Consider the following 15,250-nt stretch of genomic DNA (forward strand, 5'->3'; position numbering starts at 1 on the left):
CCCCCCCCCACCCCCGCCTGGAGGCCAGGCCACTCTCCCAGCACCTGCCCTGAAGCCCAGGGAATGGAGAGCTGCACAGAGGTCACCATAGAGCACTCTGCAGACTGCAACGATCCCGCAGGCTGGTGGACGGCACCCCTGCGTCTACTTTTTCACATTCTGCCTCATTTGAAAAGGGCGCGGTGGGGTCCTAGTTTTTCTCCTTCACCAATAAGTTCTGGTACTGAAAGAAACCGGATCACCCAAAGAAAGAAGTTCTCCGGGGACCCACCTGAATTTAGTTAACTTTGACTCACAGCGTGGTGGTTTATATCCAGTGAGCAACTGTCTACAGCCCTGAACAAGGAGCCCTCCGCACCCTGGATGGCCCCCTGGACGGCACCTGGATCGGCAGCATGGCTTCGCATTCCTAGCTGAGGACAGGCAGGGCGGCCGCCCACTGCAAGGCCGGGCTGGTTTTTCAGAGTGCAATAGTCACAGGCTGTGGGTGGCACAGGGAACGGGGGCATTTTTTCCCTAGAGTTCACGTTGGGATCATATCTATCAAGATTAAAAGCCTTGCCTTCTGATTTGGCAGACCTACTGCTGGGAACTCATCCTCAGACGTGGGAGATGTGCAGTTACACAAAGACGGCTCAAGGAGGTTCACTGTGACACTGTGAGAGCAAAGCCCTGGAAATGACCCAAATGTCCATCAATATGAGATGGTTACAAAAGATGTTTTGTTCACCCCTTCAACAGAACACCACGGGCAGTTAATGGCCAGGAACCCGAGTCTGTGTGCTAATGTGTGACACTGACTTGGCACTGAGCGTGAAGAGCCGAGGTGCACAATCACACGCATGGTGGAACCCGTGTGTGAAAACCAACTCACAAAAGCATACATATCACACACAAGTAAACATTCCCAGAAGGATATGCGAGAAATCAACAGTGGTTACTCGGGAGCAAAGATGACTCATTTTTCATCTCATCACGTCTTGTCTGATTTTTGAAAATCATTTCTGTGCAACATACACATACACAGGAAACATACAAAATCAAATATAGAATCTGATCCCCTGGATTTGGGGTGGGTTCTCATGGTTGCACTTTGTTCTTAAATCTGTTTTTTGAGGACATTTCATAACCCATGCAATTCAAGTTCAAACCTCGAACACAGACGGGGCTCGGTGGCTAGGGAGCGTGCCACTTTTCTGAATTCTGTAACGGAGACAAGGGCTCTTTCGAGGGACAGAGGGCTCCGGCGCACATGGAGTTACTTAAAGCCCGCACATGGGAACAGGAAGGAGCGCCACGCCACTCTTCGGGAGAAGCAGTCCTTTCTGCTCTGCCAAAGCGGCCTTGAACTCTCCACTCACACTTCCCTTTTGTTGGGAGGGCAGAAGGTGGCCAGCGAGCCGGCTCTGGAGAAAGTGGAAAGAGCTGCTCCTGGACGGGGGACGCAGCCTGTGGGCGGCAGGGCCCTTTCCCAGGGCTCGCTTCTCGGGGCACGCTAGGGACTGCACACGCCGTCTCCTCAGTCATAGTTCGTGGAGGAGGAAATTCCTCTCCCATAGCCTCGTTACTAGTGACTCAAGTATTTCCAAGAAACTTCCAAGAAACTTCTTAGTCTTAGTTCTGAGAAGTCTCTCCACACACCCAACAAATCTCTGGAAAACCAAACCAAGGTGCAGAATACCCACGGGAGAGCCAAGACTGGCTCCTGGGCTTGTGTTGAACGGGGCCATGCTCTGACGCAGCCTGGGAAGCTGTGTCACCCGGCACGTCAAGACCCTGGATTCTGAGAGAGGGAGGGGGCTCACAAAGGCCCCGCCGAGAAGGCCCTCCAACTCCCACAGGGAGGGTTCTTACCCGGCACCTTGTCCACAGATGCAAACACAGAGCGCTGCACGGTCGGGTCGCTGCTGCCCCTGCGACACTGCTCATAGAAGCGGAAAGGCAGGTGCTGGGTGGAGGCGGAGGAGCCAAGTCCAAACCCCAGGACTTCGGTTCTTGGCTGGATCGGGAGGTCCAGGAGGGCTGTAACCAAACAGCACACAGTTCATTCCTACCATATGGAGGGGAAAAGGCAGGCGAGACTGGACGGAGAGTGGGCTGCAGGAGCTGTGGCTCTGCCAGCCATGGCCCTTGGAGATGCCAAACAGGCAGCCTTGAGCTGGCACCAACTACACTGAAGAGTCCAACTGGGCATCGGATGAGGGCTTCAGGCGAAGGTTGAAACCAAGAAGAGAGGCTTCTACGCCTGATCTTCAGGTGGAGAGGACGCTAGCCAGTTCTACTGTGGTTAGCATCTGCTGCCATTTCAACCTTAAAGCAAATAGGGCCGACCCTGCTCTGAAAGCTCCTATGTATGTGCAGAGATGAACGAAAGACTTGCAGAGCCTGAAGGGATCGGCTCTGGGAGCCCAAGGCCCAGCTCTGTGGGTGCTTGGGGCCTTATGTAAAGTGGCGTAGTGTTTGCACAGGACCTACACCAGTCATTCCTCGGGTGACTTAACCCTCAACACGATGGAAGCCCGATGCATAGAGTGTTATGCTGCATTTAGGGAATAACGACAGGGAAAAAATGTGCCCATGTTCAACGTTTTTTTTTTTTTCCCTGAATATTTCAATCCCTGGTTAGCTGAAGCCACGGATGTGGGATCCACCGCTGTGCAGGGCGGACTGTGCCCGGGCGGTGTGTGACGGAGAGCAGTCACGGGACTCTGCGTGTCAGCGCTGTCACCCTCCTCCCCATAAACAGCTACCTGATATATCACCTCAGGGGGCGTTTTAAAACCAATTTTAGAAACACCCAAGGCGCTGGTTCCAACAGCCACTTTGCAGCATAATTCTCGATTTTCAAATGAAATATTTGGCCTTCATGCCTGCTGCGAGAAACTGCTTTACATTAAAAACAAAACAAAACAAAACAAAACAAAACCTCTGAAAATAAATCTTGAAGAAAAGTCTGAATGCTCTGAGTCACTTTGCACATCACAGAACGCTTCTGTAATGAATCGCAGGCCAGGCTGCAGCTCAGTGAGAACAAGATGGGGGTCTCCCCGGGAGGCAGGCGGTGCCAACCAGGAGGCACGCACAGCAAATACCCCGGCCAGCAACGCCCAGAACCACCCTCCACGGGTTTATTTTTAGGTTAGCCCTTGAGAAAGCGCCCCACCCCACCTCCAGCTGGACATTCCCCAGCAGCCACGCCAGGGCCGGCCCAGCCTGAGCTGTCCAGAGGTACTGGGTACCTTGAGAGAGGCTGTGCCTGGTTTGGGGAGCTGACAGGACACCACCTTCTCCTGCTCACCAAGGATGGCTACGCCTGGCTTCCACTCATGAACCCAACAGGACACCCAGGCCCTGCCTTCCCCAAGACAGCTGGGCCTCCCTGACAGCATGGTGCTTGGTTTCCTAGCAGATTCCCCACTTTACCTGAGACACGCCAAGCCTCATCTGCATTCAGGGCTGGGTGGGGCCGGGGAGGGGAGCTCCGCGGGAAGCGGGGAGGCAGAGGGGGAGTTCAGCCTTTGGGTCCTGCCAACTGGCTCTCTGGGTGACTGGCAAGTGGCTGAGCCCCAGTTTCCTCCTCTGTAAAGCGGGTCACGAGCCCCATAAGTGGAAGGTTTTTTTAAGGCTCAAGGTGGAACCGGAAGGTTCAGGTATCCCGTGTCAGTCAGTGGAGGAGCGAGAACACCTGTCACACACTGCCTGCCTCTCCCGGCCTCTGGCCTGCCAGGGAGGGATCCCCTTCTCTCCCACGTGGCCCTGGAAACTCTCAGGTGACCAAGCACTTCGGAAGTGGGCATTTCCGTGCAAAGCCTCCATCCCCCGTGGAGCACCGTGAGCCCGAGCACGTGTCCCCCTCTCCAGGAGCCTGGGTTTCTCCAGGTCACTGTGAGAAGCACAGTGGCAGCCCTGTGGCTGCTCCGCCCTGGGAGGCCCAGGGGACAGCCCGCCCACGGCACTCACCCGCTATCCTCTGCATCTTCATGCGCCTGGCCTGGATGCGCCCCACGGCCAGGCGCTGCTTGGCGATGATGCAGCGGATGTGGTCCGAGAAGACGAAGGTGGCCTGGAGGATGGGGAAGGGCTTGGAGTGGGGGCTGGAGGTGGGCTTGTGGATGGTGATGTTCAGGGCGCGGCTGTCGTCGTACTCGCCAGTCACCTGCATGTCCTGCAGAGCCAGGAGGCAGAGGTGCGCATCAGGTTTCAGGTGGGGGGGGCATCTGCCGGGCCTGTGGGATCCAGGATCCCCCCAGTCAACTCTGCTTATGCCTCCCCAGTCTGACAAAGTTGGGGGTGGGCACAAACCAACCAGGCCCAGGGGAAGAAGGCAGGAAGGGACGCACAGTGGCCAGTGTTGGGTGTGGTGGCTGGCACCCATTTCCATGAGGACTTCGATGCCTGGCAAATAAAAGGGCTCACTAGCTTCTTCAAGGGCCACCTGTCACTCAACAGGCAACTTCATCAATTGTTCCTGCTGAGAAACCAGAGATGGCTACGCGATCCCACCTCTACGGGGCTTGACCTTAGGTGTGCTCATCTGCCTCCTAGCTTCTCTTGACAACAGGATACTGTGTGTCCTTTTTATGTCTTTGAGGACCTTCTGTTTCCTAAGGAAGGGGCAGGGAAGGCCATTCAGCGAGATCTTAAGACACTGTGCATGGAGGTAGAGAGACTGCCGTGGAGCCAGGGGCAAGGAGGAGGCTCCTCCAATCCCAAACCCCAGAACGGTGCCCACGGGGAGCCTGGTGCCTGCGGCTCGGTGATGATGTCACCCGGCAGACAGACAGACACAAAGGCCAGCAATGCCAGAGAGGGTGGGAGGCGTGGACAGGCTCCTGGAGGAGGGGGTTACACCTGGTGCGGGTCCCTGCAGACTGGAGCAGAGAGCAAGGCCTCACAGAGGCACGACCTGACCAAGAGCAGCCTCCGGACGGCGACCCAAAGAAAAGGCTGTGTGGCCTCACTGTCTGAGGGAGGACACGTCTGAGTCCTTCAGGGGAGGAAACAGTCTCCTGACGTAAATTCCAAAGGACATGGGTCATAAGCCTAGATATAAAAAGCCTAGGTCGCCCAATGGACAAGGTCTTACATGCGAGTCTTGTTGAAAGCGAAAGGTTCTATGGTTGTCGCTCTCATCGTTCTCTCCAAGAGACATGTTTAAACTAGAAAGATCCTGAAGGAGAGGAGGCGGGGGTGAGCAGTAGTATCTTCAAATAGGTGGGTGGCTCTCGTGACCCGCAGTGGGCAGGGCCAGCAGGCCATGCTACAGGGAGGTCTTTCCAGGAATGAGAACTGCACAGCCCGGAAACGGGCTGCCTCACAGTAGGGCGGATCCAGGCGAGGACGTGCTTGCTGGGAACTCGGGGACCGGGGGGTGACAGGTGTGAGTGGCCAGGCTGCTCCTGAGCCTCCGGTTCTTTGTTTCACTCAACAAAGAAGATGGCACTGGCCGTCTCTAATCGACAAACAGCTCCCACTTGGTGTGAGGCGATTCAGAGCCGTTCCGCGCTGGAGTCGGGGCGAGCGGAAGGGAATCCTCATAGAGTTCTGGTGGCAAAGATCACTAAGGGAGGAAGTTGGCAGGGTCTCTCAACACTTAAAACAGGCACATGCCACGTCTCAGTTATCTGCCTAGGGAAATCCTGACCAAGTGCACCCGGAAGTGAGACCAATTCCGCTCAAGGCGCACTGCTGGAAAGGTAAAACAGAGCCCTGGCTCAGCATGCCTGGTCCAGTCCCGCGGCAGTTAGAGAAAACCAGCAGGTGCGCATGCTCTGACATGGTGGGCTCGCTGAGGGACACCACTGAGTGAAGAAGGCAGAGTTGGCAATATGTTCCATGAGACACCAAAAAACACCTACTCTGAAATATATGTACAGTCACCCTTTGGGGCCCACAAGGGATTGTTTCAGGACCCCGAGGATACCAGAATCTGCAGGTGCCCATGTCCCTTACGTACAGAGGACTGGAGCAGAGAGCATATCATGGACACGTCCTCCCCTCCACTTTAGATCATCTCTGGATCACTCAGAACACCTCATGCAATGTAAATGCTGCTTAGAAAATAATGATAAGAAGAAAGTCTGTATGTTCAGTTCAGATGCCATCTTTTTCAAAGACTTTTTTTTTTTTTTTTTATCTACAGTTGGTTGAAGATGCGGATGCACATACAGAGGGCTGACCAGACACAATTCTAAAACCTGGTATGTGTCATTATGCACATTTGGCACAGAAATAGATCTGCAAGCATCAGTCTGATAATGGAGGTTATCTCTTGCAGGGGAGAGGGGTGTGGGTTTTGGTCAAAGAGGACTTGGCCCTTATCTGTGCAAAGTCTTAGCTTTCCCCACGGACAATTTGTTCACACCCTCCTTGCATGGTTCGAAACGGTCTACAAAGATGATAACTGGGTATGTGGGTCTGTGCAGGGAACTTGGAAGCGATTCCAGAATTTTTGGTCATCTTACCTGCAGAAGGCCTGCGAACTTGACCACTCCCCAGCCAAGCCGGGACACATCAGGCTCCACCAAACTCATCTGGTAAATGTCGACAGCCAGGAATCGCTGGACCATGCCACCGTCCTTGGTGATCACTGTGCACGCGATCAAGTCACTGTTATCTGGGAAGAGCGAGCAGAGAGAAGAATGAGTGCGTGTCTGGCTGCCGGCCTGGGAGGACCCCCCAGCTGTCTCTCGTTCTGCCAGGAAGCAGAGCTTGGAAGGCCTCGAGCCCCTCGGGACTGGTCTAAGACCCTCCTCAGCCAGTCATGCTGTGAAAGTTCCTCTTCCTCTCTGGGCCTCAGATTCCTCGTCTCAAAAAACGGCCACAAGGCACATGGCCTCAAAGCACTATCTGTTGGGACCGATTTAAAGTACGACCAACCCTTAGTCCAAAGTTCACTGTGTGTTGAGTACTAACTGCGGCTTAAAATAACCAAGAGCTGGGGCTGAGGAGGCAGCTGGCGGTAGAGGAGCTGCCTGGCACGTGCGGGCTCTGGGTTCCATGCCCAGCACGGCAAAGACAAGGTCCCAAGAGCGCGAGCCCAGCAACCCAGGGCACTGCAGCACCTCCCATGGACCTAGAATGGCAGTCTGAGATGGTGTCACCAAGATCAAACAGGAAGAGTCTCTTGCTCTCTACAACAGCACCATGAAGTCCACAACTTGGTGTCTGGCAACTCAGTGCCAAGCTCTGCACTAGAGGGCGCAGGACCCTGGGCATGGAAGAATGTCCTTATCTGAGATGTTTGCTGCAGTCGAGGAGGACAGATGGGAAGATCACTTAGCCTGGGGTCTTGTGCGTGGGGACCCTTCCTCCTTCTCCTTGAAAGTTATCCCCCAATTCCACATCTGAGTTCTGTCCTTGATGGTGCTGAAGACACCTCAGTAACATAGGACAGCCGCACCTACTACCTACTTTGAGTTCTCTCCAGGGAAACCCTGTACCACATGTTTTAAAAAAAGATCGTCAAACCAGGAAACACTCAAAATGTCCCCAAGCAGGGAAACAACTTTTGTGATTTTTTTCCTCCCCAGATGGAAAATTATAGACTCATGTAAAAATCATGCCTAAGCAGACGGCGAATGGTGGTCACCTGTGGGGAGAGAAGTGAGAACTAGGGTTGGGAGGATACGTGGGGGGATGAATTAAAGGAGAGTTTCCACTTTCGCTCTATGTGCCCCTCTTTTACTTGAAATCCTTTCAAAATGACAGTATTCAAGATATTCTTCTGAAAGACACTAAAAACTCCAGTTAAAAATCATACACACGTGGGGCTGCGGGTGCAGCTCAGCAGGTGTCTGGCCCTGGCCCCAGGGCAGCATCGCCAAAATGACCAAACCAACCGACCAAACACACCCCAAACTCATTTACACTATGTATAATGACGACGGGGGGGAAAAAAATCACGATTCTAGATGAAAAAGAGGATAGAAATTTGATGTTCAAAAGGTATCCCCGTATGTAACGTGCCAAGGGGATTTCTCCTGTAAGGATATGCGCAGATCACCAGCCAAAAATAGATAAAAAGCAGAGAAAGGACGCTGAGTAGCATAGAGGGAGAGAAGGGGAGCGGTTCTGTCAGAAGGAATCCGGAATCCGAATAGGAAGTGTGAGCACAGTGCTCTAGAAGAGAACAACAAACCCGCCCACCCAGGCGTCCCTCCAGACCAACCTGAGCCCAGGGCAGAGGGCAAGCCTATTAATGCAAGTCTGGTTCGAAAAATGGCAGTGTGTCTGATTTTTCTTAACCGCCTTTTTGAGCTGTGATTTATGGATGGCAACACCGACTCCTTTTAAGGGTCTGGTGTGAAGGGAGCCCACAGACGTGGCACGGCACGGCATTCAGGTTGGAACACCATCACCCCAGTTAGCTCTTGGGAATACTTGGACCCAATATTTGGCTTAAATTTCTTGGGAAAAGCAGAAGGTAGTGCAGATGGTGTGAGTTCTAGCCCCACACACAGAACAAACTTAGGCTCAGGTATTCTCCGCCGCCCCGCCCCGCCCCGCCCCGTCCCTGGTCTTTTCATCTGGTCTAAGGAGTGAGGAAGTGCCCCGGGCAGTCTCTCTGCAGCTCAGCACCCTCTCCTGAGGGTGTCCCTGCCCCGGTTCGGCTCCTGGGTGCTTGCAGTCCACCCTCCAAGCTTTTACAGGCCGAGTCTTTCCCTGGCTTCAGGACAGCCAGGTCCCCACAGCGCGCACACTGGCACCGCGGCGGCCGGCTAACTGCCAGGACTTGTGCATCATGTGACCTATGGCGAGACCCGTCCCCTTCCCACCATCCCAGCCACAGGCCCTGAGAAACTTCGAGAGAGACTTCATCCTGAACTTCCATCCCATCATTGCTTTCTCTGGACACCGTATCTTGTGTATTCTAAAAAACGAAACCTCTTGATCCGGGCAGGCAGGGTGGACGGTCTGGACTCAGTATTTAAGATATTTTCTCAATGAGAATCATTTTAAAAACAGAACAAAACGGCAGCTTTTTCTTGCCACTTCTCCTCTCGTCTCCCCGCTCCCAGCAGGATACCTCAGCTTTGCTCTGCGCTCTCAGCTGCCGACTGACCCGACTGAGAGTCATCTGGTCAGCGACACTGGGGCTTGTCAGCAGGCCACCGGCCTCCCTCACAAAGCCGAGCTGCCTCGGGCTCCAGGGAAAAGAAGACCTGCTACCTCCCACCCAGAACAGAAAGGGAGAACCAACCCCCCCCCCCGGAGCGGCAGGGCTCTCCGAAATGCCACGGGCCGTCAAAGCCCCGGGAGTGGGAGGACTCGGTGAGATGTCATTAGAAAACACAGTGTCCCCACGGGCAGGAAGGCCCCGTGGGTGGTGAGGGGCGGGAGGGGCCTCTGCTTTCCACCTTGCGGGGCATCCGCTGGCTGCACAGGCCACCTTCAGGGACAGGGAGGACATGCTGGCTTTGGGGGACTCATCTGCGGGCCTCTGGGGTGTCACTTTAGGGAACCTACGCATCCCCTTCAGGTCAGGGTGTGGGCATTCCTGGCTGCAGTGCTGGGGACAGGCGATGGTGTCCGGGTGGCTGGATGTCCGGGTGCCAGAGGAACCCAGGGAGAGTGGCTGAGTGAAGGCCAACTGTGCCCACACGCTCAGCCGTCGCCCGAAGCCTTCCTGCATGTGGGTGTGGATTTTGGGGCAGTCAGACAGCACCATGCAGGATCCCATAAGGGATGTGGCCATGCGGGAGGGACTAGGTGGCAGGTATTTCTGTCACGGTGAACGGTGGCTTCCGGGGCCTCCCTGCCTGATTCAGGAGTGGCCAGTGCAGCTGGCATGCCTGGTCACCCACCCAAGCCGCTTTCCAGAATCTGGGGCTTATCCGAACCTCCTGGCTCCCTCCCCCAACAGCGTCACTCCAATTCATATAAAGACACTGCACAAAGTTGTTGGAAGACATTCTAGGATACAAGCAGCAGAAGATGATAAAGCAGCCATTGGAAAGGGTTCCCAGAGCAGGGACAGAGTAGCCCTCACACACAGGGTGCTTGTCCTCGGAGAAGTCAGGGACCACACGGCCGCAGTCTGGCTGGGCACAAATCACCGGGCGGTCACGAGCCACTTGTAGGTTCAAACAGGGACTGCTTTATTGCCTGAACCCCACGGAAACTCAACGGGAACTCCGCGAGAACTCAAAAGGAGCGGGCACCCGAGGTAGCAGGAGCCGCCTTATTGCGGGCCAGCAGAGGTTTATATACACAACTGAGTACACAGCTTGTTCCAACTTAGCATCCTCCAGTTACAGCAATCAGTCATCACCTTAATAGTTATACACAGCTCAACTCAATTATCATCATCTTAACGGCTCGCTGGCGCTACCTCCCAACCACTCCTTCCTTCTGGCAAAATGCCAGGCGCCATCTTGACTTGGTTGTGGCTCTCAACACCACACCAAATCAAGGCGCCACCTTCTTCTCACTCAACATAAAAAGGCTTGATAACATCAGGTGTTACAGAGGACACAGAGAGACTGGCATTCTCAAAGGCTGCTGGTGGGAGAATAAACGAACTCAGGCATTTTGAAGGGCAAATCGGCATTATTTATTAAAAAAACTGAAAGCTTCACATGCTATGACCTGGCAGTTGGTATGTTCCCAAGAAAAGTGCTCAAAGGTGTGGGGCAAGAGATGTGCCCGGGGATGCTGAGAGCAGCTCTGGGGTCCTAAAGACCCAAGTGTTCAGCCCAAAGGGACAGCCTGAACACAACGGATTGTTATTGGAGGTATGGCCGTGGCGACAGCCAGGAACGGGTCAGCTCTCCAGACATGTGCACAGGCCCACCAAGTCTCAAAAAATCAGTGCTGAGTGGCAACAGCAAGAGGCAAGGTGGTTTTAGTTTATACGCAATGTTCTGAGTTTCCAGAGGGGAAACGGACGTGCTACCTGCACCCTTAACACTGAATAAAGAAAAAAAGCAAATTTCTCTGCATCCTGACAGAAAGGGTTTGAGGTCCTTCTAGGGCCCAATCAGGGAAGGAGAGTATCCCTGGGCCCAGCTGTGGGCGAGCAGGACCCCCCAGGCTGATCCCCAAGGAAGCAGCTGCTCATGGAGAGCCAGGCGAGAGCAAGAGGCTCTCGGATGACCCCTTGGTGCACAGCCGTGGGTCTCCCAAACAGCCAGTCCTGGGAGATGAGATGTGGGGTCCAATCCGACCCACACAGTGCGGGTCAAGCTGCCCTGGGCTCCCCACGCACTAGGCAACATGACACTGAGCGTGAGGACTGGCCCCGAGTTTCCGGTTCCCATTGGTAGGGCTGCTCTGGAGAGGAGACAGAGCAGGTGGCCAGGCAGACACATCCACGTGACCCTGACGCGTGGTACACCTCCCAGCAAAGTTCTGCTCCAGGCAAGGTGGCTGCAGCCGCTACTCCTAAGTGCTGCCTTTTATTTATTTGAGGGCGGAGAAAATTCACTATTTTACTTCTTTAGGAAATAGTAAACTTACTAATATGACTACATAGCGTATTGTATGTTCCCATTTTAAAAGGCGTAAAACTTTTTTTTTTTTTTTTTGCAGGGGCGATAAATCTTCTGCGTCCCCCTCCCCAGAGACAACCATGTGCAGATTTCTTGTCATCCACCCCCTGTGCATTCCCCATGGCTCGTGTGGCTATGTCCTGCCCTACCGTTCACATGCACCGTCTACACTGAGCTTATGCCACTGAACCATGTGTCCAGATGACAAAGGACAGAGACCTTTCACAGTGAGGGTGACTCCCATGACTCCTAACTGAGGATGGTTTCCAGGCTTTTGCTCCATCAATTGAAGGAATATTTTATTAACATGCACATGAGAACAAATTCCCAGCAGCAAAACAGCTTGTGCTAATTCTCTCCTTAAGCATTTGTGTTTTACTAAAACAAGTTTATTTAAAAAGGAAGCCTCATATCAATACTATGACTAGAAACCCAGAATTTCTTACAATCAATAAGATGATCATGAAGAGAAAGAGAAAGAAAGCATTTTATTAAATTATGCCTGCTTTTTTGAGTACTGGGGATTGAACTCGGGGGCACTCAACCACTGAGCCACACTCCAGCCCTATTTTGTGTGTTTTATTTAGAGACAGGGTCTCACTGAGCTGCTTAGCGCCTTGCTTTTGCTGAGGCTGGCTTTGAACTCGGGATCCTCCTGCCTCAGCCTCCTGAGCTGCTGGGATGACAGGCGTGCGCCATGGAGCACAGCATGCCTGCTCTCTTGACCAAAGGGAAACCAAGTCAGATGTTCTAAGGTAGACTACTGTCTGTCTGAGACTTTCTCCTTGCTGTACCAGAATGGACCAGAAGGGCTCAGAAATGAATTTTCTTGTGGACTGCACTTTCCCAACGTGGCCTCAGGAGAACCTCCCTTCCCGGGTGCTCTTCTTGCTCACATGGTGAGCCCTGTCTGTGAGCCCTCTCTCCTAGAACCTGGAGGTCCTCTGGGACTGCTGAGGCCACGGGAATATCGGAGGAAGTGCTGCTTTTGGTTTTCAGAGGCAAGATCATAAAAATCTTCTCAGAACCCATCCGCCATGCTGTGAGGAAGCCCAAGCAGCCACTTGGACAGCTGAAGGAGAAACCAAGGTTCTGGGTCCCTGGCCAGCCCCGAGCAGGTCCTCTAGTTCTTAGCAGATGCCATTAGAGCAGGGAGGAGCTTCCCCACTGAGCTCTGGGCAAACTGTACCTTTGCAAACAAAATGAATGTCCGTGTTTTTGAGTCACTAAGTGTAAAGGTGGTTTGCTTCTCAGCAACATGTAACTGCAGGGGTGACTTATTTTAATTTAGTGCTATAGACAGTTACAGTTAGAATTCTAAAACTCTTCCAGCACCACCAAGGCGTGACACAGCACATCTTGGAACACTAGATCAGGGCTGGCCACTTTGGATGCTCAGAAGGTCCTGCAGGATTAGGCAGGATGAAGGCAATACAGTGCAGCCATTTCCCAGCGGTTTAGGATGTCAGGAGACGAGAAAAGCAGAGAGCATGGAAGAGCCACCTGCCCCTCCAGGACACAGTCAGGGCAACGTGGCCAGCCACAAACAGCTTGGGCTTTGCAGCCATGGTGACTGGGCTTAAACTCCAGCTCTGCCGCTAATACTCTGTGACCCTGGGCAAGTCACCTCCCTCTCTGAGTCTCAGGTTCTTCACTGGCAAAACTAGGACTTAATCCCCTTCAGGGCTGCCCAGGGGGCTTGAGAGGGGGTTGGGGCCAGGTCCTGAACACCTTGTAGAAGGAGGCTGTGTGGTCTGGTCAAAGGTGGTCACGGTACGTCCCGCCCAAGGCAAATGCCTGGCAGAAGCCTGACTCCCTGGGGCAGAACTCAGGTGGGAGCCCTCACCTGAGAGAGTCAGGCTTCCTGAACACATGCTCTTGACCACACCAGGTTCTTCAGACGGAGACACTGAATCATAGATTCCGGTCATTTCTCAGAACTCCTGTGGGATCATGGAGTAGGCAGGGTACACAGACCCGTGGCCTGTCCTGCAAGATCCCCCATGGCCCGTCATCTCCAGTGGCCTCCTACCCATGTCCTTAAGTCCCCACCCAGACCCCTAGTGCCTGCCATCCCGGAACCCCTCAATCACTCCTTCCTTGTCTGGGCTGGTCTCCCTGCCCATATGTACGCCCCACGGAGGCAGTGCCTTGACCTGTCCTTGGCCAGTGCTGAAGCATCTGGGCTGCAGGGGATGCTCCCATTTTGAGGCCACTCAGCACCTGGACTGAAGCCTCCCTCCAGCTCCCTCCTCTGGCAGGATGTGGCTCATTCCTGAGCAGCAAGTGGGGCTGATTGACTTGGCTGTATTTAAACGGTCTCTTCATAACGAAGCATGGATGCCAATACCATGATCTAATTCTTGGAGTTGGTGGCTCCAACTACATGTAGAATCCAGGAAGTCTTCATCCTGACGGGGGATCTCTAGGCCAGCGGGATTCTAGGGCTCTGAAATCCGAGACTCTGGGTTTTAGGCCGCAGCTGGAGTTCAGATCACAACCGAGTAAGCACTCAGGGTCTTGTAGGGTCCTTCAGACAGGGGTGTTGATCAGAGGTCAGGCTGGGCTGAGGAACAGGGTCCAGATCCCTCACGTCTGTGTGCGCGTGAGTGTGCGTGAGTGTGCGTGAGTGAGTGTGAGTGCGTGTGAGTGCGTGGGGGGTGGATTCCAAGAAAGCAGGGCCTGCAGCGAGACCTCCAGGCTCTGGCTCCATTGGCAAAGGATGCTACATGCTGCCGCCCCGCCCCTGTGCGACCATCGGAGCTGAATGGGATTGACTATGGGGACCGCAGTGGCCCTCAGCAGCAGGGGCCACTGACTTTCACTGGAATGGGGACACCGTGGCACTGGGGCTTAGGTTGTCTAATGCCACACGCTGAACAACAGGGCCGATTCTGAAGTGGAGAGCCGCCTGGGAGCTTCCTCAGGGCCAAGCGCTGCAAGACTCACCTTCCTCGGCAGCGTCCATAAGCTGGTCCCACTTGACGTGGTCCCAGGGTCCTGTGGTCAAGAAACTTCCAAGGACACAGGTGGACAAATGACTTGGTTGTGGCATGGAGGCCGACGGATGCGTGACCTTCCCACTATCCTGAGCGAGCCGATCAGAATCTGGGGTCCAGTCCCCTGGATGAGGCCAGAGAAAAGGCCTACCTAGTTTCCTCAGAGATGGGACGTCCCCCATGTGGCCAGCTCCGCCTGGCTCACACCATGCAAGCTTTCCACAGGCAGGCCCCGCAGGCCAAGGAAGCCACCCGATGCTGCTGGCTGCCTCTGGCAAGGCTGCTTCTTCCCTGGGCACGTGGTGACCCTCTCAGTGGGGATCCAGGTCCCCTTCCAGTCAGGAATGCCGCCCGAATTCCAGCCTGGAGCGTCCTCATGCGTGCAGGCTGCACTGAAGGGGTGCCGCCACCCCTGGGGCCTTCAGATGCTGAGATGCAGTGGTGAGCAGGACAGCCCAAAGTCCTGCTCTCAGGGAGCCTTCAGACTGTGGACAGTGGGCAGTCCTTGGAACTCTCTGACCTGGGGGACGGGCCTCAGGGGAAGAGAGATGGCACTGTGTGGCACAGAAGAGTCTGACAAGGGCGTGAAGGAATCACACGGCTCCCTGATGCCAGGTGCAGTGGCGGGAGAGGCCTCACCCAGCCAGTGGCGCAGGGCTGGTGGCGACTGGGGAGTGGCAGGAGACAGAGGAGACGGGCTGCAGTTCTCAGAAGCCACTCATCCAGAGACGCCACGGTCCGCTACGGCAGGGGAAGCAC

The 15,250-nt window shown here is 54.4% G+C and overlaps 1 protein-coding gene across 1 annotated transcript in view; it reads right to left on the minus strand.

Annotated features, from left to right (window-relative positions):
* Clec16a (C-type lectin domain containing 16A) overlaps window positions 1-15,250 on the minus strand; it is a 186,260-nt gene that overhangs the window by 38,166 nt on the left and 132,844 nt on the right. The window contains exons 20-22 of the mRNA XM_048790048.1: window positions 6,465-6,616; window positions 3,961-4,165; window positions 1,855-2,022 (exon numbers count right to left, since the gene is read on the minus strand). Of these exons, the coding sequence (XP_048646005.1) occupies window positions 1,855-2,022; window positions 3,961-4,165; window positions 6,465-6,616 (525 nt within the window). The remainder of the gene's footprint in view (window positions 1-1,854; window positions 2,023-3,960; window positions 4,166-6,464; window positions 6,617-15,250) is intronic.

Source organism: Marmota marmota, unplaced genomic scaffold (assembly GCF_001458135.2).
Source record: "Marmota marmota marmota unplaced genomic scaffold, marMar, whole genome shotgun sequence".
NCBI lineage: Eukaryota > Metazoa > Chordata > Mammalia > Rodentia > Sciuridae > Marmota > Marmota marmota.